The 27,256-nt window shown below is 31.1% G+C and overlaps 3 protein-coding genes and 1 pseudogene across 3 annotated transcripts in view; 1 reads left to right on the top strand and 3 right to left on the bottom strand.

Annotated features, from left to right (window-relative positions):
• The first annotated feature begins 8,474 nt into the window (after positions 1-8,474).
• LOC111031298 lies at positions 8,475-16,999 on the top strand (annotated as a pseudogene).
• LOC111031297 (UDP-glucuronosyltransferase 2A2-like) lies at positions 16,914-21,470 on the bottom strand. The gene is made up of 5 exons (XM_022311177.1): positions 20,843-21,470; positions 18,360-18,946; positions 17,651-17,873; positions 17,354-17,573; positions 16,914-17,176 (listed from the first exon to the last, which is right to left on the bottom strand). Exons 1-3 carry the CDS (start codon positions 21,090-21,092, stop codon positions 17,844-17,846), a joined length of 867 nt encoding a protein of 288 aa, XP_022166869.1. The 5' UTR covers positions 21,093-21,470; the 3' UTR covers positions 16,914-17,176; positions 17,354-17,573; positions 17,651-17,843.
• Positions 16,918-17,708, bottom strand: LOC111031307 (UDP-glucuronosyltransferase 2C1-like). Its single transcript, XM_022311191.1, has 3 exons — positions 17,651-17,708; positions 17,354-17,573; positions 16,918-17,176 (listed from the first exon to the last, which is right to left on the bottom strand). The coding sequence occupies exons 1-3, from the start codon at positions 17,706-17,708 to the stop codon at positions 16,918-16,920; spliced, it is 537 nt and encodes a 178-aa protein (XP_022166883.1).
• Positions 21,471-25,092: 3,622 nt separating the features above from the next.
• LOC111031293 overlaps positions 25,093-27,256 on the bottom strand; it is a 75,288-nt gene continuing 73,124 nt past the window's right edge. The window contains exon 8 of the mRNA XM_022311173.1: positions 25,093-27,072. Within this exon, the coding sequence (XP_022166865.1) occupies positions 26,813-27,072 (260 nt within the window). The 3' untranslated portion in view covers positions 25,093-26,812. The remainder of the gene's footprint in view (positions 27,073-27,256) is intronic.

Here is a 27,256-nt window from a genome sequence, read left to right as displayed (position 1 = left end):
GTCAAGTCCTCAAGATTACTCAAATATTAAATTGTAATATCATAATAGTACAAACATAATATAATAAGTAGATAGTAATAACATGGCATCGGTATTGAAGTCATACAAATATTGCCTTCAAACGGTTAGTTATTTTAACTAAAATATTTTAATTTTTTGTCAATCACACCGATGGAACTAGTAATGTGATTATTACATTTTGGAAAAATTGATTTGAATTTAGTATTATATGTCTATTTAAAACCGGCCATACCGTTATTTTTAAATTTTTTTTGAATATTTAAAACGTTGATTATTCTAAATTGAAATTAAAAACCTTAACATTTGTCTGATCCATCTCAATTAGACATATTAACGAATTCGAATCAGCTTTCAGAAATCGTATGGCTTTATCAGGTTTATAGGTAGGATTGATTAAGTGTACATGTACAAATGACTAATGAGCATATCTCACTCGACGCCGAAGTGGTAGGTGGTAATTTGTACAGTTAACGCGCGTGCTGAAGTGATCCCCTATTTATTTTAGACTACATTTGTCATTTACACACATGGATGATCACATACTATACGTACACATTTACAAGACCAACATTCATGTCATAAGAAAATAACATAACATATTTAACTCATTAAAAACTGTTCATTTGCAATCCCCTTAACATATTAATAGTAGGTACCCATAGATACATTTGAAAAGGTTCCAAATTTATGAGCGGCCAATTTGTATGGATATCTTATCAAAAATATACTAAATCCACTGAAGTATAGTGTTTCACTGCTCTACCAAAAAATTAAATAACAAGAAGTATCCAAAATAAATAATAAACCAAAAACTGTAAGACAGATTTATTTACCGCTACTATTAAAACATAAAATGTTTTTAAAAAAAATGAAGATATCAGTGATTTAAATATATTAATGAGACCATATAAATGCTTTTCTGATCAATAAACTAATCTCGAATATATGGCCATATATATAGGACCCACATTATTGGTAATGTAATAGATAGGTACAATAGATAATTGTGAGTCACTCTTATCAGCCAAAACCAATCTATTTTTTGTGCCACTATATTTATTAACTTTTTGACCGATTTAACAAATATAGTCCCTTTTGGCCTCTTCGGCAGGTGAGTAAACTTCAATAAAATATACTAACTGAACCACATAAACATAGGGACCTTATATGAAAATTTCACAGTTTCATTTTTGTAAGCTTGAATTAATGTAAAACCGTCAAAACGGTTAGAAGAGGCAAGGCATGAAAAAAAATATAGTCTGTTATTAAAATAAAGTATCCCAAAATAATTATTAATAATATGGTGGTAATTTAGAAAAATAATTATTTTTGTCGAAATTATTAAAGTATAAAAATATATTATAATGTTCATAGAAGCGTGGTAGTACTTATACCTAGATACATATTAACACATACTTGTATCATCCAAAAGTGAAAATTATATATTTATAAATTATAATTTGATAAAATGGCCATCTCTCAAATGGAAATACCGTGCTTAATATTTAATATTGAATCTCGGTATTATCCACTTGGACTATAGTCCTAACCCAAGGTTTTATAGATAATTTAAATGACAAACTATATTATTATACAATATTTTTTTATTATATTATTAATAACATTTATATTAAAGAATTAATTAATTTAATAAGATAGATTTAAAACACTGGTATATAAAAAACTATCTGTGTTTGATGTTTGATAACAACATATAATTTTAAATTTAAGATATAATATGTAATAATACATAAATTAATAGATATCGGATATCCGTTGTATCTAGTTAAGTACAATATGTAAAAAGATGTTCTTACGAGTTTTAAATTGTACTTTGCTTATACAACGAATAAACTTAATACAATTTTAAAACTGTCATTGTTTATTCACAAACTAAATCATGTTCCAGATGAAATATCAAGCCTTATATCATAATTTTTAGGTATTTTTTTTTTTTTTTTATTGATCTTAAGCTTCGGCAACTGAGGCCATTAGCTGTAGTAGAATTTGTATTGTAGGTTTGTATTGTATATTTTTTGGGACGGTAGGGGGGAACACGTGTGTGTTTGTTTTTGGCAGAATTTCGAATGGGGCACCCGTAGGTTTCTGCCATGCCCCGGGGGTGGGGGATGGCAGCACTTGTTCTCCGGTCACCGCGACTTGTCCGGAGAAAAATGCCGCCCGGTAGCCGAGGATCGAACCGCGACCGGCTGCGTCGCAGCGGACGCGTCAGACCACTCGGTCACCTCATCCCCTTTTAGGTATTATGACAACATCATAAACATCATCTATGTACAATTGTATTACCTACTCATATAGATAGGTACTATACATTTTGTTAAAAGGAACTTAAAAACAAATAATAAAATAAAATAGTATGTATTAAAAATTAAAATCTCTCATTAAAAACATTCAATTACCTACCTACACTCATACATTTTTAACATTTTCAAAATTGAATTTGATATCGAGTCTATTGTTCACTAAATAATTTAACTAATTTAAGGTGTTAACTGTAAAGTGAAAGCATTTTCTATTATAATTTTATATTTAGTGTAGCATATTAAGACACAAAAAATAAAATATAATTATAAAATTTTAAAAATTATTTGTAGTTCTTACTATTTGAGTACTTTACCTACTCTTTACATAATTAATTAAATTTTACAATATAATAGTCGCTACATTACAAAGCATTTAGCTCTAGTCCCCGTACTGAGTAAAAGTTAATTGCGGTTATAATAAATCTGTATTAATGTCTCACGTATAAAATGTTTTAACTTAGAATTATACATCAAAATATTAAAAACAAACTAAGTTATAACTTTTAAATGTTAAATATTAAGTCATACAATTTTTAATTGTATATTAATAATCAATCATTATAATGTATTTTTATTATTGAAATTAACAATTTTTTTAATTTTCCAAAAAGCTTAAGAATTTCAAATGTTTTTGAAATTGGTTTGAAGAGAAATAGCTATACCCTAAACATTTTTTACTATCTGAAAACATGGAAATAATTTTGCAGTCGAATATGAATACAATTTTTAATTTAAATAACTAAGGAATGATTAAATATCTGACACAAGTACTGTACTCCTTAAGTTTTCTGATGGAAACCCAAAAATAATCTTAAAAATACAAAAATGACCAATTGTTTTTTATAGATATTTCAAGTTACAATAACAGAAATGTAGAAATTGGATACGCAACATGACGATTTTAGTCATATTGTTGTAATTTAAAAAATATTATTTATATTGACTTAAAACTTTTCGTTACTGTGTATGTTATATTATATTTACTATACACAATGACATTTTAAAAATATTTAAAAAAGATTAATTTTTACCTTGTTATACAACGAAAATATTTAAAACCTATACACTGTTCTATGGATCGTCGGTATTGATTTATATAAGATAACAGTAAATAATATTACCTAAATTAAATTGTATTATAATATTTACAATAATGAATAAAGTATATGCGATTTGTTTTTAGCGAAAATTAGTAAAACGTAAAAAATAATTAAATATAAAATGGTATAGGCATAATAAAATGTATTGGTGCAGATATTTGTGCTCCGCTCGCAATCGTTTTTCGTAGGTTAGGTACCTAAGAAGGTGACCTACACCTACTCAATGACGACTGACGAGATATACTTACTCAGCAGAACAATTTTGGAGGATTTTACTTTTATCTCTCCCTCCCCCCACTTAAAAAAGGAGTAAACCCAAAATCCAATTTCCAACCAGAAACCATACTCACACCGTAAAGACCGACACAAAAAAAATTCACGTTTCATTGTAAACTCAATTTAATCTGTTTATAGAGTTTTTATTATTTTTATTTTTTATCTATAAACTATAATTTTTAAAAATAATTTCAAAAACTAACATAATCATTGAAAATATGAATTCACAAATATTCAGTATTCACTTCTTATTTTGTTCACAACATAGGAACTCTGCAGTATGATTCAATTTACTTATATATATATAGGTGCCTATAAATAATAATTTTAATGTTCGGTACTAAATCAATCACCAATCTCCAATTCAAATCAAGTTCAGAAAAAAATATGTTATTCGATCACAATTCAGAAAAATATTTAAAAATGTGTAATATGAAAAACAGTAAAACTTCAAACACGATAAAATCGTTTTCGGTGAATTAATTTTGTTTCGGCTGTTTTAAGAAAATGCAATTTAATTTCAATGACTTGAAATTATTATTATACTATTTTTAAAATTATATTTGAAAGTCTCAAGATTTACTTTTAAATTTGATTATATGAGCACTTAAACTTAGTAAACCCTAACTTTATCAGTTTATCTTAGTTAGACATAATGGAACTATTTTTCGAATGCGACGATTTTTTCATTACTCATGACTTTCAAATTTAAAATAATTGGCGTTGCCTTTGCCCCGAGCTCTCGTTACTCACGTCACTCAATATATTATATGACGAACATAAAAGTATGATTAGTTCTACTCCTGCCTCCATTTAAACACTTACAAATAATAGACACAAATTATTTAAGTGTTATTGTTGGTGAAAAAAAAATTGTATGAAAAACTCAGTACATTTGAATTATTCTTTTTTAGACATAGATCTGCCTAAAATGAGTGTATGTTGATGATTAATGCGTGTAAAAGTAAGTTATGTTAAGTTAAAATACTTTTTAAAGTACAATAATAAAGAATCAATATCATGAGTATAGGTAAATACACTCGGAAACCAGTAGAACGTATGGAGATAAGAAATAGTGATCGGTTTAGATTACCTAAGATTTAAATTTTCAAGCCTATTATTAATATAATATTATAGTATTTTAAAAAACTATACAAAACATAAATATAATATTCAATATTTTATATATTTATTAAAAACTAACATAATAAACATAATAAAATGTGTACTAAAATATTAAGTGCCAAAAGCTGAATTACATAATTATGGACAGATTTTATCAAGAAAGTGATTACTTTAAAATTCTGCATAAAAAAAACTAATAAACAGTTCACTGATTGATTTATTTTCAAATATAACACTTACTAAATTTATTAACATTCAAATAATACATAGGTATCTCGAGATTTCAAACATTTAACTTTTGTTAAAAATATCAACATAAAAAAGGTATCATATTGTTTTTAAAGGTTTTAAAAAGATTAGTTTTATAATAACATACTACATAATTACAATTTTTAAAAAGTAGAAATAAAAAATAGTGCATAATATTATGCAATAGAAATATAGACAAAATTTAATAATATAATATAGCTATACTATAACATCCTATATTCCTATGAATAGATGAGATTGTACAATTGTAGTGTTAACAGACATTTTAGTTGCATAGTGTATCAGTAGAAGAGCAACAAATTACAAAGGACTAAATATTTAATATATTATTAAAATGTGATTAAAAAAAACGTTTTCAAAAACAAAAATAAGTCAAATAACATTATTAAACGATAAAAAATAAAACCTCATTTTTAAAAAATAATATCATGAACGTTTTTTAATCCCTTTGAAAAAAAATGATATAAAAAATACTTACACATTGTACAAATAACAATACCTATACAGATTAAAATCAAAATGTTTTAAATGTAATTTTTTTCAACTACAATTCAAATATAATAAGCATTTCTATATTCAAAATCTATACTTAAAAGTTATAACTGAACTGTCAAAAAAATTGAATAAAATGTAAACTATAATATGACAAAATAATTTGTATTCAGTTGTCATAAATATATATTACAATTTACTAAACGTGTTTATGATAAAACTGGTCAAGTTACCACAGAAAATTGTAGCGGTGTACTTGAATTAAACTATCAAAGGAAATAGTTTGTATCATTTGTATCGATTATTTTCAATTTTTTTTTTAAACATTATTATGAATACATTGACAAAATAGGAGTCTTGCACTTCATAAGTATTCAACTCGACAAATTTTAACCATGATTAATCATTTTGCAGATCTCTAGTCGTGTAGTCAATTTTTTTAAAAGTATCTTTAAGTAGTTAAGTCCCTACACAATTGCTGAGTTTTGTAATCGCCCAAAAAATAGGTACCTATGTTAAAACTTTCCAAAGATATAGATATGCATATATGAAAATGGTATAGGTATTCGCCATAATGATATGTAGTTTATTTTTCATTTAAACGACCTCCGATATCCATTATAAATCCATAGATATAGTACTGTTTTATTATATAACGCAGCGTTTCCCAAAGTGTGTTCCGCGGAACCTTAAGGTTCCGTGGGACTATGTCAATGGTTACGCCAGATGTATGAGACTATTGAGAAAATTATGTTTATTTAATGTTTGTTATTTAAAATTTTTTTGATTGAAATTTTTTTTTTAAACTAAGTTTAATAATGAAAAGATTAACAGTATCATTAAAATATTATTTAGACTTGAGAGTTTAGAGAATTGATTTTCCTTTTTTTATTTAGAAAAATTGTAGTTGAGTTGGATTAGACATTAGGGAAACACACACAATTTTTTAAGGGTGCCGTGGTCGTAAAAGTTTGGAAACCGCTGATATAACGGCAGTCCATTTGCTTCCCGTTATTAATTGTAACGCATCGACAAAAAATAAATAACTGTAAAAAATTATTGACTTATTTACAAAATAAGTATTGTTTTTTTTTTTTTTTATCAAATTAAAGACGTTTTTGAACAGGTATTCATTTCAAATACAAATAATAAAAAGTATTAAAAATGCGTATTCTGAATACATTTGAAAAGTACCTATTCTTAACAAGACGGTTTGTCATTCTGTCCTATACATAGTGGTACACTTAGGTATATCATATACTGCAGCGATTCCCAACCCGTGGTACACGTGTCACTATAGTGGCACACAGAAAGCTCGTAAGTGGTAAGCAAAGACATTTTTTAATATAAGAAAAAAAGCATTTAAAAAATAAAAAATACCTAAATAAAAAAATGTAAAAATTCCCAAAGATGAATATTATTCCCGTGTACTACAGTACAATAAATACCCGATATCGATGTACTGATTGGCTTGACACAACATCAAACGTCTCATTAAACTATTCAGTTATTCATTCATATTCATTATAATTCATAAAATAACTGTAAGTATTTAACGTCATGTTACTTTTTGTGCATCAAATGCACCTGGTAAAAATTAATAATAAATAATTAATAAATTAATTTTGATGCATCAGGTAAGTGTAACTTTTGATGAATAAAATAAATTTGTAAAAATCTTTTTACGTGTATTGTAGAATAATGACATTTTATTTGTCGATATAAGTAAAAAAAAATGGTTATGAATTCAAGTGGTCAGTGAAAATTTTTCAAAATGTGTACGCTGATATAAAAAGGTTGGGAACCTCTGATATACTGTATTGTATATCCGAAAACTATATTGTACGCGATGACTGCAATATTGATTTAGCCTAAGCATGTAGCAACCACCACTTGCCTATATGTATTTCAGTGTTTGGCAAATTCCTTATAAAAAGGAATTCGTTAAGTTCCTTGTTCCTTCGAAAAATAAGAATTCTTTCCTTTGGCGTTCCTTTGGCAAATGAACGAGTTCATTTTTTAGTTCCAAATGAAAAACAATTCTGATTTAATCATTAATATTTTGTTTTCATATTTATACTTAGTAGGTACTTGACTTATTATTTATACTTGTACATACCTGCAAGTACATCTAAAATTTACTAGTTAGTTTAACAGTATAATATTGAATAAATAATTTTTCTTTTATTCATCTAAATTTATTATTTTTTAAATAGTATAAATTAATTTTATATTATATCTGCCATAAACTTCGATACTCGATAACGATCACTAATTGGCAATATGCACACTAAGAAAAGTATATTTTAGTTAAAATTATTTACATATACGTGTAAACTGAAGCTCGAAAGGAACGTTTTTTTTTCTCGAAAAAAAATAACTCGTTCATTTTCTCGTTCTTTTCTGGGACCTGTGTACCGGTATTTTCCTGTCTCGGTCAAAACGCGTCAAAACGCGTCAAAATGTTTACAACACGCGATACTGACGAAAAGAAATTGTAGAAACAAAAAAAAAAAAACGAAAAGCAATTAAAAACGCAGACGAACAAAATTCACCGACAAAACGACCGTAGCGCGTCAAATGGATCACACTAGAATGATATACATAATAATGCATCATATACAATAATAATAATAATAATAAGAATAAAAAAAAAAAAAATAATAATAATAATAATAATAACGATGTTGATTATGATAACGTTAATAATAATAATAATATTTTACGGACGGAGCGCGCTGGGAAAACGACAGCCGCCGCCGCCGGTGAAACTCATCCGCCCATTATTATTTTCACGGTGCTCCGGTCGCGGCCCAAGCCGTATATAATATAAGCTGCCCGGCGACCACTTCGGTACAATCACATCCGTACCACCGACGACGACGACACGACGGACGCGTCCACCGCAACTAGACGACCGTACCGCACAGGTACCGAACGACGAAAGCCGAACCGTATAAGCCCACTGCAGCTCACACCGACCGTATACCAACACCGACCGACGCTTAACAGCAACACGGACGGTCAATAATACTATTCCAATACGTTATGTCGTCGATGGCGTACGTGTTCGCGCTGTCGTTGGTTTGCGTCGCCTCAGCCGTCGTAGGTACCGCCGATTCCGTGCCGCCACCACAACAACAGCGGCAAGAGGACGGCTCGAGCTCGACGGGATTCGGCACGGTCCTGTGGTCGGTGCTGGACGACTGTTTCGGCGACGTGGACGCGGCCGGACCGGCCACCGTGTGCCTCAAGTCCAAAGCGCTGACGGCCCTCGACCGGGCCCTGGGCAAGCCCGCGGTCACCGTCGCGGAAGGCGTCACGCTGACCGCCAGGGCTGGAAAGTCGCTGGTCGTCGACCAGCAGGCGGAACGGGCAGACCGCGCAGCCCTGGACGCCGCTCCGGACGCCGACAGCAAGAACGCCATGCTGGACGACATGCTCGCCAGCCGCATGGACAGGCTCATGTCCACCAGGACCATCGTGCTGGACGGAGCCGGCCAAGAAGGTGAGAGCGTCGCTTAGAATATAACTCAGTAACCGCATACCCGGTATCGCTGCGATGATATACAGATGAGGTGCTCAAACCTTTTTGGCCACAGCGATCGCGCCCCCCTCGTTTCGAAAATAATATATTTTATCCGTCGGTCGATCAACAGTGCTGTGGGACTTGGCTTTTTATATCGGCAGGCTTATCACCTATCTTTGAACAATAACAGGGGGCAAACAATTTCAGTTAATAATTGCCTCGGTCGGTTTTCCAAGCCAGTGGTCCACCTCGAGAACTGCTTGATATAAAAAAAAATTTAAATTGAGATGATTTTCCACCGTTATATAGTGGGTGTGGTAGAAAATGTCAAACGGGTTCATGTTTACCAAGCGGTCCGTTTAGGGCTGCACACTCATTATTTTGAAGTTTCGACTATCTTTAAAATATGTTTTTTACATAATTTTATGGTTATTTTAAAACAATTTGTATGAACAAAATGAATAATTTTTTAAGTTTTTACTTATTCGAAAGACGCCAAGCATTGTTTCACATTCCTAGATCGAATATTATTCGGAGTACTTCAATCTGCACAAATCATATTTCTTACAAGTTGTATGCATTTAAAGTTTAGATGAGCGGAGTAGTGGTACCAGGGGTAACCCGCAAAATGTTGTCCACAAGTCTAAACTTTAAATACTTATAATAGTTATAATACTGATGATCTGCTTGTCGAAATTTTGATTTTTTCAGAAATGTTGTTTTGAAATTACATACAAATCATATGAAAAATAAATTTTTTTTAAAGTTAAGACTTTTCGAAATAATGAGTGTATTTACTCACATGCTCATTGCAGCTGATTATAATATATTGTTCGTCGGCACTTGACGCTTATTTCACGCAAAAACTGTCTTTTATAAAATATATAATAGATGTCGACTTAAATGATTCAATATAAAGCTGTACAAATAATATTGCCTTGCATTTATCTGGTTTTTTCTTTTGCTCACATATGAAAACAGTATAAGGATAGAGGGTCTTAAATAGTTAAATCGAGACAGAAAGGGCCCATTCATAGTTTTTCTGGACAGACAGTAGACGATATACAAAAAAAAAAAAAAAATGAAAAGTATGGTCACAATAACTGTGCTCTGTAGTAGGTACCAACTACCAGGTACCTATATATAAGACCATCATTAATCGATTTTTGACATATTTTATTTCGAAAACGATTTAATAAATATATTAACCTACACGAGATGGTTGATGTGTAAGCCAACGAAAATTGCCCAAATCTTTTTCATTTCATTTCTTTTGAAATATGCCAAATTTTCGAAAACATGGGCACTTATTAGTATTATATTATAGTGATGAATTAAAAACAAGCGATGCCTATATTACAGTGAGTCCCCCCCCCCCTTAATGTGATCGTTGGTTTATAGAAACAACTGTTTGTATTGGAATCGAAAAAGATAAATCCAAACCAAATCGTATACTACTAATATTAAATTTACCTTTGTTATATTATAATCACTAAGTACCGCGGATAATTGAATCATTTTTATAAACATTTTTATCTACTTTATGGTTTATTATGTTAGGAAACCATGAGCTGGCTTAGGTATTAAGTACCTACAGAATACATTTTTTTTAAACTTATCACTGATCCCGTCTTTTGGTATCATTGTTAAAGTTCCCGTTCAAAACTATTTCTTAAATTACGTCGAGCAAACGGAAGATCACTCAAGTCTAATCTAAAATAAAATCATTAGTTCCTTTTCCTTATTTAAAATATATTTTTTTATGTTGTTTAAATTTATAAAAAAATGTTTTATAAAATCAACTGGTTAATAGAATCAAAATGACCCGAACTACGTGATCACATTAAGTGGAACTCACTATATTTAATTATTATGGTCTCTGGTAATCTCCTTACCAAATAATACCTATCCGCAAGCATATAAAAATGTATAAACACTGAACAAGCTCAATATTTTGTCCTATTTATTGATGAGAAAATTCAACCATTTTTTCGACTTCTCTCTGATTTTTATTGCCATAATAATAATAATATAATATAATATGTGTGCTGTTGTCAGTTTGGGAACTGTGTGGGTGTAGCCATATTTTATGTGAAAACAGCGGATCTGTGATTTTATCTTACTGTTTATGCGAGCAATGAGAATTAACGATCGTATAATTTATTATTATATTAAATCGCAAGTATGATGAAAGGTAAAAGTCGACAATTTTAATCAAAAACAGCTGTTTTCTACATTTTTTTTCATTTTTTTTCTCATTATTTTGTTTTTAAACAGTCGGTTATCGTCCCGTCTACGTCGTGTTAAGTGACTATTTATTTATTAGACTATACAGGATGATCTATTTAACTTGGTAGGTAGGCCAATTCATTATTGTTCACTTGTCCCGTACATTCTGCCCTGATTATAAAAACTAAATAATTAGTAATTACTATGATAAAAAAAAATATTTTTTCTTAATGTTTATATAGTGCTATAAATACTTCAAACTCTCTAAAAACAATTCCTCAAAAACAAAAAAATTAGGAAATTCCAGCCTCGATTATCAATGGCTATAAAATAATAATACCATATTATAGTATAAATAGTATAATATATTTTCGTTGAACATGCTTAACTGCGTATGATTATTAAGATAGTTCAGGACATATTTTTTGGTTAACAGAATACCTATTGATGGTAGGAATATTATTTTACTCATTGATTATTTTATTGAAAAATTGTCATTAGTTTGCACGATAGGTTTAATAAAACCGTACATTGTCGTATAGGTACCTTTAGTTATACTTTACGCAGGCAAACTTAATGATGTAATATTATGTTACCTCGTAAAGGTTTTTTATTCATTTTTAAATCCACAGTCAACATATTTAATTCATACCATAATGTCTAAAAGATTAAGTTACATATTTGATATTTAACGATTGTATTGAAACGCGTTTTAAACAATTTAAAAATTATTAAATTCGGGTGTGTTAATAAACATCTTTTGGGTTGAACCTAGTCGGGCACAATAAAATGATAATATTTTATACAAATAAAACATATAAAACACCATTAGTCCCACCACAGAAAAATAAAACATTTCAACAATAATCTCAGTCATCCGCTCGCGTGTGTGTGATTTACAAACCATAATAACTGCGATTGTCGGTTATTTACGTTTCGCTCTGTATGGCACGCTCGTATTACAGAACGTCACCTAAGGATGGAGGGTTCGTCGTGTCACGGTATATGAAGTTGTTCATCCAGCAATCAGTTTCTAAAAAAATAGTTTCTAAAACATTTTTATCTGGTCGATTTAAAAAAAAAAACACTTACGGGACATAATCATGTGGGATTAAAAAAGTTTTAAGTACCCATAATATTAAACACTTTGTTTTATAATAAATACGCGTACGACTTCCGTCGCTACGTTATCTCCAATTGAACCTTTTTTGATTCTTGCAACCACTTTATAAGCTAAATATATTGCAAAACTTAGGTATAACCCGTCCGGTTCATCATAGCTACCTATCTCGGCAATCGTAAGGATTTTTTAAAAAAAAAAAAACAGTGGTCCGAAAACTTTATTTTTCACAACACAGTTTTCGGATCGTTGTTCTTTTTCAGATCGTAACGTTTGCCGGGTGTCAAAATGAACTGGATGACCCACTCCTGTAAAATACTGTTTATTAGGTAATTAAAATGATTCGATTTTAAATTTGTAACATAAATCTGACGTCGGTCCACTCAGATCGAGTGCAAAAAATTATGATTTGGACGATAAAACTATTTTAACATCTCTGTGTTACAACTATTTTGAAGTGTTGGATTTAAGTATTTTGCAAAGCCGATGACTAACTCGCTGTTTTATAATATAATGATATGAGCATTCATATTATTTTTCATACGCGTGACTAGTAACCATTAATATTATAATCACTGAAATATTTTAGCACACAGTTTTCGTTAATTGATCAAAATAGAAATCAGGCATATGAGGAAGCCACAACCGCAATTGTTGCTCTGGCTTACAACATAAGAAATTTATGTTCGTCAGTTCTAATTTTGTGAAGTAAGTCTTAATTATAGAGTGCACGATTGGCCAATTAGCAATCACCAAACTCAAAGGTTAGAAAATCATTTGTGGTTGCTCGTGGGTTTTTGCTTTTTACGATATTTTAATTATCAAACTAGTTATAGGGTAAAACATTAAAATGTATATTACTCATAACTCGCTTAAAAATATTATAACATCGTAAGATCCAATGGGAGAACACATACACTTAATGCCTTTGCCTTTGAGTTTGACAACAGTGGTAATCTCTAATTTGTTAATTCACTCTAAGACAGCAATAACACACAATTGGAGCTGTTTGACACAAATTCGCTATGTTTTTCATCGTGGTTTCAATAAGAGTATAATATATTAAAATTGAATTCCTTCTATCACTTGACAAAAGCTATCAATATGATGGCATCAAAAGACGTATGAAGAGTAATTACCTAATGAAACTTTATCGCTATAGTCGGTTTAATATTATGATAGGTACATTTTTAATATGTATTAAAATGTAACGTAAAAACTATTCTGAAGAAAAAATATACAATTATGCTAATAGGTTCACAGAGAAAAACGTCAATTTAAAAAATACTTGGAAAATGTAGAGCAGGAAAGCTACCCAGTTATAAGGCCTTTATCGTTTATCACTTAGGCACCTACAACAATGAAACCTAAAAAAGGTACTTACACTTTGTTCGAATACATTTGCAAACCATTTTTCAAATAGAATCATTTCGCCGTTGACAAACGTCGCAACTCGACCATTCAACAATATTACCGTGAAACTTCCATACAACGAAGTCCTATGAACAAAAAAAAGGGGGGAGGGGGGAAATAGAAAAATGTGTTAAATAGAATTAAACGCATTTGATTCTAATTTGTTTGATTCTCAACAATATTTCGTTAAATATAACATTTTCCAAAATGGAAGTTCATTGCATGGAAGTTATACTGTATTAACATACTTAAAGGTCCTTTGCATTCAAACGCATTTGGTAAATAGCCCATACATCACTACCAGTGCTCTCCGACATCGTTCCATCGAGTGAATTTTTACTACACTTACAAACGAGTCCTCTAAGTTCAGCAAAACTTAAAATTCTTTTTGTGAACTGGTGACATCCTATGACTTAAGGTACAACACAACAGTCTATAATATTGTGGCTTTAGCTTGTTCTCCAGGTGTTGACGAGCGAATAATGAGAATTTCGCAAGACAAAAATAAAATTCAGCAGCGTAGTAATTGAATTTTTAACGTTCTAACTGTGAGAGGAGAATGGGTCATTCGATTCAAAAAACCGATGGTAATAATGATATAATTAAATTTAGTATTGACTTCGCAATCTAACCTATTGAACTTGACTGTCGCGAGTTTTCTGATATTATTATTGAACCGGGCACCAAGACGCGTGTCAAACAATTATTTACGAACTATCTAAAGGTCACCTTATTCCCAAATCCGTGTTACCTATACCGAGAGGAATGCAGATTAGGTTTACCGTGGATTTCGGTCGAAAACAATATTATTAATAATTAATATACAAAACTTAATAATACAATCACTAGAGATTTCAATAAATATAATAACATATGGCATGGTATATTATGGACTTTTTCACATCAAACCGTTTTTTGATAAAAAAAAAAAAAAATAAATAATATGTTACTATTAGTTAAAACTTCAGCACTATTATTACACCATTATAGTTACATACAACTGTCGTCATGACGCACGAAAAATATGATAGAACTACTTTTCGATTTTCCAAAAAATTTCTCCGAGTTTTCCCGCGTATACTATAATAATATGATTATTAAATTATAAATTATAACCACTTAAAATTAATGTTGAACTGTTATTACTTATTGCTAAGTGGTAGGTAAGTATTCGCGTGCTCTTCACTTTATATTCACACACTTAAATTTTAGAAAAGCCATTTCAAATAAGTAGGAAGAAGCATGATGACATAACTCAGGTTTGGGTACAAAAGTGTGGACGATAATTTTTATTTTTTAATAATGAAGTTTGCAATAATTTCATTTTCAAACTGGGACAAGATAAGCATAACACTAAGGGCAAGTTAACCAATTTTTTAAGGACTAGTTTGGACTATTCTAAAAAAAGAAAATAACTAAGCTAAGTTAGTTTCAAAATATAAACAATAATTAAGTTATCCATTTTCTAATATTCTTTTTTTTCAACTTGTCAAGTTAAAAGACATCGAAAAATGTTACTTTCAATTTTTACAATTTAAACTTCCCTGATTCTAAGACGAAAAAAATGTGATACCTACTACTTACTTACAGTAGTTTTTATGAAATTTACCACGGAAAAATATTAAACACATTTCCTGACCTATACAGGTCATTTTATGCATAATAAAGAATAATTATTTTCTTAGATTTAAAATCCACCAAGTAACTTGAAATCGTGCAAGTCCTGCAACATTTTTTTTACCATTCACAGAAAAATAAAGCGCATTTCATAGGTGCGTTATATTGAATTTTTTTTGGTATAAAATCATTTTTTCATGGAATTTGTTGGGTCTTTTTCAAATATATTATTTAATAATTTAAAATATATATATTATTTAACGTGACGTATGATTCGTGTGCCACGGCAGGTCGCAAGAAGTAGGACAAGGCCATGCAACAGGCCATGATGATGGCCGGCATGATGGCCGCCGGCGTCATGGGCCCAATGGCGTTGAAAATCATCGCCCTGATGGCCGGCAAAGCGCTGTTGCTGAGCAAAATAGCCCTGCTCCTGTCCGGTTTGATGATGCTCAAGAAACTGGTGCAGCCGCAGCAGATGAGCGGACACACTACCGAGTTGTCATCGTCTGGCCACCATTACGGCCGCAGCATCGACGGCCACCACGCGGCGTACTCGGGCCAAATTCAGTAGCTCAATTATTATGTGTATTAATATTTTTAAATTATAAATTTATAATTTTACCCACACCTAGAGACGTGATATTCAGTCATTATCGTTATGACTTATTAATGATTATTGTCATTATCGTCAGTGTATTAATTTATTATTTATTTATTTGTTTATTTATTCATCTATTCATCTACAAACTAGCAGATATTATTTTGAATACCGTCATGTCATGCAAATATGTTACACTGTTATACTGTCCATTTATAAATATAACATATGATTCGACTTTACATTACAATATAACACCCCATGACTTGAAGGTTTCATTTTCATTATTTTTTTTACATTTTTTAAAAAAACTGGCAATTATTTTTAATGCTTATTAAAATTTGTGATTTATATCTATGTGCTTAATTAGTAATAAAAATATACGTTAATCCAAATGTATAATGTATTTTGTCATCACTCTTGTAATTAACATAGGTACCAATAATGAAATGTCAGTTTTAATATACAATGCATAACTGAACTACTAAAATAATAATTGTTTAATTAAATTTAAACGTAAATTAAAAAATATGGGTGAGTAGAAACCACAGTACCGATATGCTGCACAGGTTTCGAGGGGATCACTGTAATGGATGTGTTTAATTTGAATTTAATGATATAAAATCATTGTATACAACGATAAAATCGATAGTGATTGTATTATCATTTGTTAGCCTACCTGGCTAAATATATTTTATGATATTATTGCTATTAAAGTAATTTATTTTACTATTAGACATTAGTAATACAGTAGGTTGAATTATTTTACACTACATAATGTAACTCATTTTTTTTTACATTTAGTCTACTTTACATTTTGATGAAACTTTAACTATTCCACGGTAACCCAACCAAACAATAATTGCTGTCAGTAAAAGTAAAAACAATGTGACATCAAACAAAAAATACTGTGCAGTGTTAAGTCCTATAGAACCAGCTTTTAGGTATTGAGCTCCATCGTTCCGAATGACGTACTCTATCCAGTATATTGCTCGATCTAAAGGTTTCATCGATTGATCTCTGTACATCCGACTCTGGATCATTGCCTTATCTTTAAACCTGTTGAACGAAGTAGAAAAATTGAATACAATATATTTTATATGACCGTGGAGTATTGTTAAAAAGATAAAACAATTTCATTAATAAATCATCTTCAGACAAAATTAATCAAAAATTAATTATCAATGTATGATATTATAACTAGTGTGTGTTCTATACTCTATATAATCTACATACGCTGGATTTGTTATCACTTCTTCAACTGCATTTCCAAATGATTCTTCTGTTAGTTGATCAAAAGTTATCAGCTTTCCATAGCCAATTTTCTCTACCAGTCTCATATTCGAAAATTGATCACCAAAAAATGGTATGCCAATCACCGGTTTTGCATTGTACACAGCTTCCTCGATACTGTGCAAACCCCCATGAGTAATAAAAAGTTTCACGTTTGGATGAGCTGTATACATACAGTTATAAAATATTTTTATGTTTTTAAAAATGTTCTCAATTAAATTCAAATAATGAATTACTTACCTAAAATATCGTTCTGAGGCAACCACGATCCGACCTTTACATTTTGGGGCAATTTCATACTTCTATCTGGCACCCATTTTATAATTACTTTTTGTTTTAAACGACTGAAGACATTGAGAAAACTATTCAATTTTTCTTTAGGTAAACTCGATAAATTTACGATTGAACCAAAAGAAAAAAATATGACTCCGTTTTAAGCTGAATCAATATATTCTTGTAAATCCTAAAAACAACATTTTTGAATTCGTAGTACAATACTCGTAAATAGGATTTCTGAAGACAGTTATTAATAATTATTATTGATATTTAATTTAACCTTTAGCATTAGCTCATTTCAATATTATTACTATTTCAATTTGAATGTTTAAAAGCTGAATCCCTCAGCTCAAATCCATTAACATTTCGACTAATTAATTTCCATTAAAATATAGCCACCCTAACTAAAAACACTTACTCAGTTGTACATTAAGAATCGGGCACCCTAAAAGTATACCCATAAATGGCAAATAATAAAAAATTGGTTTTAAAAATTAGCAATATTAATAATTTTTATATTTTATATTGTTAATTATAATAAATTAGGAGGCCAAGTTTCAATAACTTTCATCGTGCGCGTTAGAGTGAGTTGAATACTTCAATAAGTACAGTAATAGTCTGACATTTGAAATGCATGTATTTTAAGATGATCATTCCTAATATTAGGACTCACTTTGGGTAACGATTTAGGTTCTTTAATATGCATTCCTCCTACTTCGACGACGCCCTGTAAATACGGTCGACACACTCCGGTCACATGGTGAGCGTTCATCAGCGTTAGCGACACGTTATTCAACATCTGCTCGAGCGTCGGCCTCGACTCCCAACCTACATAGGCCAAGTGCTTACTCATTACCGACTTCATCATCGGTATGTACAGGTAGTCCTCCACGACCATTTCTATAAGTCCGGTGATGGTGTTCTTCAAACGCTCCGTGAAACTCATCTCGTCTGTGACGCCTATGCAGCAATCCGGCACATACGAAAATGTCGCAGGTAAATGCAGCCATTTGCTGGCGCTGACCCAGACCATTGCCGGTGACAAGTTGACGACAGGAGCGTTGAACTTATGACCGATGGACACGGTGTATTCCTGCAGGAACGTTTCGACCATGACCAAATCGAAAGAGTTGTCCTCCGACCGCACGAAGTCGATCATATTCGGGTGCTCCATTTGGGCCGACAAGAGACGGCCGAAAAACCATCTGTAAGTCAGTGCCGTCACAAAATTTATGTCGATCACCCGCATCACGTCAATGTCTGCAACAGTGCAGGGTGGGTAAAGTATGAAAAATAACAAACATGATACGATCATCACGTAAACGATTGTCGCAATGTCACGCTCTAAAGTTCCGAGGAAATTCTAACCCTGGTAACTCACACCTGTTGCGTATAATAGGTTTGAAAAGTATTTCGTCATCATGGCGTATAATAGATATATAGCATGTGTGAATTTTATACTATGATAAATCGATGTAGGTATTTGAAAAACGATTCTCGGCGAAGGAGACGGACTATTTAAACACAAATGCCTATCAAAAAAAAATAAATACTTACTGATAATTTCATTTTTAAATTACTATAAGTAAATAGTACGATTTTTGAATACACTAGCTTGTATTAGGTGTACATTTTCATACCCATAGAGTATATTTTCAACAATCATTTTTTTTTTTAACAAAACATAGGTACCTACCCAAATTTTGTCCATCTTACGGTTAGTAAACAAATAAGTAATAATACTAAGTACGAGTGTGGTTTATATAATTATATATATATTAATAACTAATAAGACATAAATTATATTTAAAAATATATGCTGATGCACGTCTCCTTCGTTAATAATCGTTTTCTCGTGTAGGTACAAACATTTATTGTTGAATTCAAATTGAATGTATCCATTACGTACTTGAGCTATAGTTAATTCTGACAGATGACCTTCTCTCGACAACTACTTCAGTCAAATCTCGTTAACCTTGTCCAGCCCATTGAATTGTTTTTAAGTTGTAATTGAAGTATATAACTCGAAAAATACCTACATAAGTCGAATTTATTTTTATTCCCTGAAGCTCCAAAATATCAAGATTCGAGAGTATATTACTAATATAAATTAAAAGTTATATTTCCTCGAGTTTATTATTTTTTTTGTGATCAAACTTTGTGTACAAAGTTCCTACAAACGTGATGCTCATAGATGAAAAACGGTACCAGAAACCATTTACCTACCACCCTTAAATAGTATTGACGATACTTCGATATGAGCACATAATTTATTTTCTGGTCAGTTCACATCTATAACGCAAACAAAAGTACACATCGTCGTGATACAATAAGACACTCCTACAGTGAAGCGACTACCGAGGGTGCTGAGAGGGGGGGGGCTTAAGCATTCGTTGTAACTTTATTTCAAACATCAATAATTTGAATTATCTTATTTTATTATTAAGAATTCATTATTATAATTTTTTCACTTATCTTGCATTCTGACTATATAATAATCATAAATTGCAAAATATCAATTTATAGTTTTAGTAATTGTTTTAAAATATTTGTCCGGAGTTATAGACATACTCGATACATTACTACAATCCAAATCGGCTACATTAGAGAAGGCCGAAATTATATTATTAATAGTATCACTGAGTAATTTCAAATTATGAAAACAGAATTATGGAAATAATTTTATAATGATGGTTTGAAAATTCCATATTATTATACGTTTACAATCCAAGTTAGTAAGATTTTTAAAGAGTCAAAACAAAAAAGAGCTCAACCAAAAATTCGATAAATTTTCATTTGGAGACCACTGCCATACCCAACTGATGAGTAATGACACTGTTCTTGAAGAAATATCTAACAAATGACATTTGCTACAACCGATAGGAAATTATTTTTGACAATTTAAATTTTGCTATAATAATGAAAAAAAAAATGTTTAGTTTTTTTAATAATGGTATTGTGATCAACGGTATAATCTCAATATTGATAATATAAGTGTTATTGGGGGGCGTGGGGGGGGCAGATTCCCACACGGCTATGTGAGCTATTCATAATCGTAGCGCCCCCAAGGTTTGAACTCACCACTGCACTCCTCCGCAGAATGTAAAACGACAAAGATATCTCATGATAATATTCAGCAGACATCGTTATACTCACCGGGAAGACCTTGCTGGGGGGTCACGTTCACGTCAGTGTAATTCGGGACTCGTCGGTTGGCCAGCGGGAACGAGCTGACCACGGTGACGTTGTGGCCCCGGTTTGCCAACTCCTCGAACATAGGTTGGAACCCTCCGAAGTGGCTTTTCAGAGGCATGGGCATGAACACCAATATGTTCGCGGCGATCGCGGCCGCGGGCAGCAGCAACAGCAGCAACAGCGGCAGTAGCCGCGACAGGGCAGCGAGCATGACGAAATTAATTTATATTTTTATGGGTGTTTCGTGTACTGGTAGGTACTGTTATAGGTATTTAATTTGTATTTTTATTTTAGATTCGCATATTGTTGTCGCGACGGCGAGTATCCGTAGAATCTTTGTCCGCTCGACGTCGATGTCCAACTGAGGCACAAGACTCACAAGATCGGAGGAGTATAATAATAGTGATGAATAATAACAGTGTGCGCGATGATGGGTAGTGGGTACGTCGACTCAGCAGGCGTTGGTAATAATATTTTGCTATTTTTCGTTTCGGCCGGAGTGGAACATTAGCTTTGTGATGACGTGTAATATATCGTTCGGTTTCTTGTTATACGCAGGCGATGGGCGTCGTTAAAGATAATAATGAGACTAGGTATATACCTAAATAACTACTTGCACGAGTATTATATTATTTAAGTACAAATTGGCTTGCGCGGACACACGGCCTTCTTTACAGCAGCTGTACTCCTGACCTTCGGCCGTCACCGTGACATACGTTGTACATACTTGTGCATACTTATTTATATTATTATTATTGTTATTTTGTTTTAATATTATTTATTGCCTATTAGTCGTCTACACAGGCGCACTGCAGTTGGGAAATCCCGATTTCAGAACCTACTTCGTCATCAATCATCACCATCGTCTACATATGTCCATATTGCAATAGCTTATAACTTTGAAGAAACTTCATTGTGACTTAACAGTTAATAGATACATAGATAAAATCTCGATTTAAATCGGAAGTCATGACAAAATAGGATAGGCATCAATGTGATGTAAGTCATAAGTCACAAGTAGTTCAAACTGTAACTAAAAAAATCTAAAAAAAATATATAGTCACAGTTTTTGTATGCAACCATACTAAGTTTAAATTTAGACAACATAAGATATTTGACAAAGAATAACGATTTTAGTTATTTTGTTGTATGTAATTAAAATATATTATTCGTGGTACCTTCTATAAACATTAAACGTACATTAATATTTGTTATCTATATCTATAAATCTAAAAGAACAAGTCCTGACTGACTGACTGATTCACCGTCGCCGTGCCGAAACCGCCGAAGCTGTGAGTATGAAATTTGGTCAATAGTTTAATTTTATGATAGACCCATTAATAAAGAATTTTCTGAAATTCGCAACTATTACTGCGACACACCTGTGTAACGTATATAGGTACTATGTATAGGATTTCGCACACAAAATTGCACACGGACGAATCCAGATTATGCAATTAGTATTTTATAATAATGGAACTAAGACAGAACTAAGACTTGAAATTTTCATAGTACCTTCGTACCACTCTGCAAGGGTTTTACTAAGAAAGTATTTTCCAAAACTCGAATTTTAAAGATTTGCTCGCTCAGATATTTTGAGATTCACGATAGACATCATAAGATTTTTTTACATTCAAATGGTTGCGATTTGTCGCCCACGACTCAAGAGTCACAGACAGATGAAGTAAACGCATACTTACACTAAATTAACGTGTATTTGGTCTCAAATAAAGAAACTATACATTACCTAAAAATAAAGCAAATACTAAAGTTTATCATTTTGTAATGCGTTTGGTGTCTATGGGCACAAAAATAAACCAACCGATTTTGACGAAAATTTTAGAGAGTACACTAAAATTGAAATACGTAGATATAATGCCGTGTTATATTCGTTTATTTTTTCCAGGTCAAAGGTCTGTTATACACATCTTGTATATTGTAAACAATGATATGCAATTTTATCAGCATAAAAACAATTTAACCTGCTGTATTACTTGAAAATCAATATCGTATAATATATTTTGTAATAAACTGATATTATTGAATTCAAATTTAAAGCATCCATTACAGTATCAAACATGACATCTTATGTAGTGGTATCCACTTGCTCAACCTTTTTTTTAGACTTAAATTCCATGATGAGTTAAAAAATAGGTAGGTATGATAATATAAATATTGGTGTTTATAAGTTTGCGGGAACGTTTATTAGTCTTCATTGGATACTTTATTTTGCTAAGTTTCATAAAAGACGATTAAATACAATAGATTTTTAGATTAAAAAAATAGTTACATTTATGTTTTTAGAAATAACCTGATAATTTAGTACACTGTATTACACTGTGTACCTAAACTATACCTAGACATGAGACCATCTTCATGAAAGTTTGGATTTTACTCAAAACAGCTACTCCTCCTCGCATGTAATAATATTATTTTCAAGAAACGTAACTGACAAACCCAAAAAGTATTTTTTTCAATTTAAAATAATGCTTCAACTATTTCAACATCGATAATTAGCCTATAGTGTGTTATACAAACTAAATGAACTTATACAATATTAAAGAAAAAAGAAAAATGAAAACAGAACATTATGTTATATACAGGTGTACCAACATTTTTTTATCTAAACCATACAGCAATTAGTTTCAAAAAATTGAAAATGTGATGTAGGATGCGAATTTGGGGCAGTTGATAATTACGTGCTCGATTGTAAGAAGAGTTTGTGCCTGAGTTCCTTAGTGATCAAGGAAGCGTGGGCATGGTGATTTTATTTACCTAAATTATAAATTTAATTTGGTCGACAAAATAGTAGTTCAAAAATGAATGATAATAGCAGAATATGCACAATAACTTCTGAGTCGATTATTTTAGTAAATTATGTTTTTAACTCCATTAAGTTTTATAATTGTTTTTCAGTCCAAGTTGACATTAATATGTATTTACATCGATCATGTTTAAAATTAAGTTAACGAATTAGCATTAACTTCACTTCAATCCGTCTAATTTTCAAGTACCTAGCTTATTTAATATTATTTAATTATAATTTATAAAGTAATTAGCTGTGCACATTTACAACTATTATATATTTTGATCACAGGTATTAATTTTAACACTAGCATTATATTTACGTTTACTATCGTTGAACATTTAAATTTAACTTCAGATCTAAACATAAATTTACTTTTTGCCATGGTTAAAACTTAAAACTGCCACTTAACAATAAAAATTAATTCTAATCAGTAAATGAAGTAATGATTACCTAACGTATGAAAAACTAATGTATTTTTTAATTTCAATTATTATCATTCAACCAAACAGAAGGTTGCACAATATTAAAACGGATAATTGAACTAGAATTTATTGTTACATAAATATTTTAAAAGTTAAATTATTTTAAGAACGACGCAGCTCTCTAGCCTTTATGGGATTTTGATATAGGCGATTTAAATGGCAGTAGGAAACTTGGTTTCGATTTTTCGTGGTGATAGGTCATAACTGGCCAATATTGTGGCAACTAATTGTCACTACTTATAACTCACATGTCAGAGAGTTTTGTACAAATTATTGGATCCTTCAATCTTTGATATATCACGATACTCAAATATAGATGTACATGGTACAAGTCAATAATAACATGAAAGTTTCAATGTAACTAAACTGTACAATTTGTAAATTATTAAATCACTACAATAGTTATCAAAGCTGTAAGAATTTGACTCAAAAAAAATGATTACTTCCCATAGTCATAGTCATAAACATTAATTGTATTATCGTTATAAAAATTTCTACATGATTTCGTTAGCACATAAATCGTAATATTATCTTGTAATTAATCAGTAGACTCAATTAATTCGATTTCAGTATCATGACTAGCAGCTTATAAAATATTTATATATTTTTTAAATATTATATTGTGTTGGGTATTATGTTAAATAATAAAACAAAATGGAATAAATTGGTACCGTAAGTATTGGTTTGGTTAGTTCGTCTAATATATAGATAAGAAAATATGAATTATATTAGAAAATTAATCATATTTATTATTTTGTTTACATTACAAAAAGAATGATTTTATCAATCGAACATGACCACTTTACAACTAATATTATATTACACATTGACGTTAAACAAAAACGTATCCATCTCTATAAATTATAATGTATAGTTATTTTGTATTAATATTAATAATAATACAACTACAATTATCACAGTTATTGAAAAATGAAAATATATTTAGTTCAGATTTCACTAAATAAAATGTCGTAGAAGAAATGCACACTTTCGGGGAGTAATCGTAAGCATAAGTTAAAATATGTATATTAAAAATTTTATATTATGCACCATATTGGTATTATGAAGGACATGTTAAATCATTTCTACTTCACTTTAATAATAAATCGTTACAGTTCTTAATACTAATAAATTAAGATAAATTCTGAACAATGTCAGACGCGTTATTCAAAGTAACTACCAAAACAAAAAGTTCTTTGGATGGTCGATAAATCTGTTAACAAAAATATTAGCCTACGAGTTTATAAAAAAAGACAATTTATTTTATGTGCAAATCGTAAAAATAATTGTAGAGCAAAATAAACATAATTTGAATTATAAAAATAATATATTCCAAAACAACAACTGTTTGTGCCGATTAAATTTTATAAGGTCTATTTAAAATAACATTTTGAATATATACTATACTCATCAGTGGGGCTAGGATTTTATAGAATTTTTTTAATCTCAAAGAAATAACATTCAAAGTACATAATAAAATACATTTTAAATGATGGGTTTTAAAAATTTGTAAATTTCATTTTGTGTTCTTTTGAATTTTCCTAACTTTTTTTAAGCTTTAATGGTATTTTTTTACAGTTTTATTAAAGGTTGGTAAACTGTATTGTTTTTGTTATTTATTTACATACATTAAAAATGTTTTTTTTAAATATTTTACTAGGTGGATTTCAGACTCGCTTTCGAAATTCATCAACCAATCAAAATATATACTTTAAACTTGAATTTGTTAATTTTTAGCTAGGTACTAAGTTTTGTATATTGTGTAAATTAAGAACTAAAAAATTCATTCCATTTTTTTCCGGTCATTCTAAAAGGTTGATTTTTATTGTAAGGGACTTGGTAAGCCGTCTATTGGGTCGTCGTATTTTTTTCTGGCCATTAAAACCCTATAGCCTTGCCCATCAGTCATAGCTCAATACCTATCCGTTCATACATAATTTTTCAAGTACCTAAATAAAGCCCAATAATTTAATAAGTAGTATAGTTATATAACGATAATAATTTGTATATGATTTATTATTATTCAAGGTGATCAATCAGTACATGATGATTCAAGCGTGTATCGATTTTCAAAACACCATGCGATTACGTGCATTTCGAAAACATGTACCTGCCACCAACGGTTCATGATATAGGACTAAGGAGGTAGGCAAAGACGTGATGGATAATTTAAAATTTTTATTTAATACTAGTCCATATAATAATGTTTAAACGAAAGATTATTGGCGGTCGTGTCTTGTCATATGTTCATAAGATACACACAGTTTTGTATATTTTATAATTATTTACTTAATAAATTGAGTCAATGGTCTTCTGGATTGTTGGCCATCGACAAAATGGCGTTCGAACCCCACTAAGTCCCACCCGCCCCGCACATCGAACAAGCTCTCGGGGCGGGGCGAGGAGGCAAATAAACGAGTCGAAAAAACATAAACGTTTTGCTTTTTGAAGGCTTCAAACAGTTATTGGTTTGAACGACAATACAGGCGATATTATATTATGTTACGTATACATTATAAACCTAATAATAATAATTATGGATAAATTATAATATAAATCACGAAAAAAAGAATAGAAAAGTTAATAAGGTTAGAGCTGTTAGTTGTGTGACGGCTGACGGGCGGGCGAGGCGCTCGTTGTTTAGACGTCCATCATCGCGCCGCGCGCGATGGCCACGATCAACAGCACGGCCACTGTGGCCACGGTGTGCGGCCCCAAAGTGTGGCCGCCGGAGTTGGTCTCCAGAAGCGTGTACTTGAGCTCCTCGCGGATTTCCTCGGTGTCCACACGCATGTGGTCGGTGCCGTCGGCGTTCCTGGCGCCACCCTTGGGCCTCATGTCCAGCGAGTTCGAATTGGTCTGGTTCCGTTCGTCCGCGGTCGTGTCGATTTCCAATTTCACTGCGAAAAGGACGGAGAAAGTGTTACTATAGTAAACATGGTTGGCAATAATGCATTTCAAGTGTCTGAGGGTTAAAACTCTAGAAAGAACTCCATTCGTCTGGTGCAATTGCATTTTTATACTTTCAAAGACCAACACTATTTATTCGATCTGCATAAAATATAGTGTTCGTCTTTCGGACGA

Source organism: Myzus persicae, unplaced genomic scaffold, assembly GCF_001856785.1.
Source record: "Myzus persicae strain clone G006 unplaced genomic scaffold, MPER_G0061.0, whole genome shotgun sequence".
Classification (NCBI taxonomy): Eukaryota; Metazoa; Arthropoda; class Insecta; order Hemiptera; family Aphididae; genus Myzus; species Myzus persicae.
The sequence above is the reverse complement of the archived record's forward strand: the minus strand, read 5'-3'. Positions and strand labels throughout refer to the sequence as shown.

What these genes read in the sequence shown, in the direction of transcription:
- LOC111031307 (XM_022311191.1), bottom strand. Translation starts at nt 17,708, where the DNA reads ATGAAATTGCCCCAAAATGTAAAGGTCGGATCGTGGTTGCCTCAGAAC. An exon ending in GCCTCAGAACGATATTTTAG is followed by an intron (nt 17,574 to 17,650) that starts GTAAGTAATTCA and finishes GTATGTATACAG; the next exon opens with CTCATCCAAACGTGAAACTT. An exon ending in GAAGTGATAACAAATCCAGC is followed by an intron (nt 17,177 to 17,353) that starts GTATGTAGATTA and finishes TTCGTTCAACAG; the next exon opens with GTTTAAAGATAAGGCAATGA.
- LOC111031297 (XM_022311177.1), bottom strand. Translation starts at nt 21,092, where the DNA reads ATGCTCGCTGCCCTGTCGCGGCTACTGCCGCTGTTGCTGCTGTTGCTG. An exon ending in CCCCCAGCAAGGTCTTCCCG is followed by an intron (nt 18,947 to 20,842) that starts GTGAGTATAACG and finishes GCACTGTTGCAG; the next exon opens with ACATTGACGTGATGCGGGTG. An exon ending in AACCTAAATCGTTACCCAAA is followed by an intron (nt 17,874 to 18,359) that starts GTGAGTCCTAAT and finishes TGTTGTTTTTAG; the next exon opens with GATTTACAAGAATATATTGA.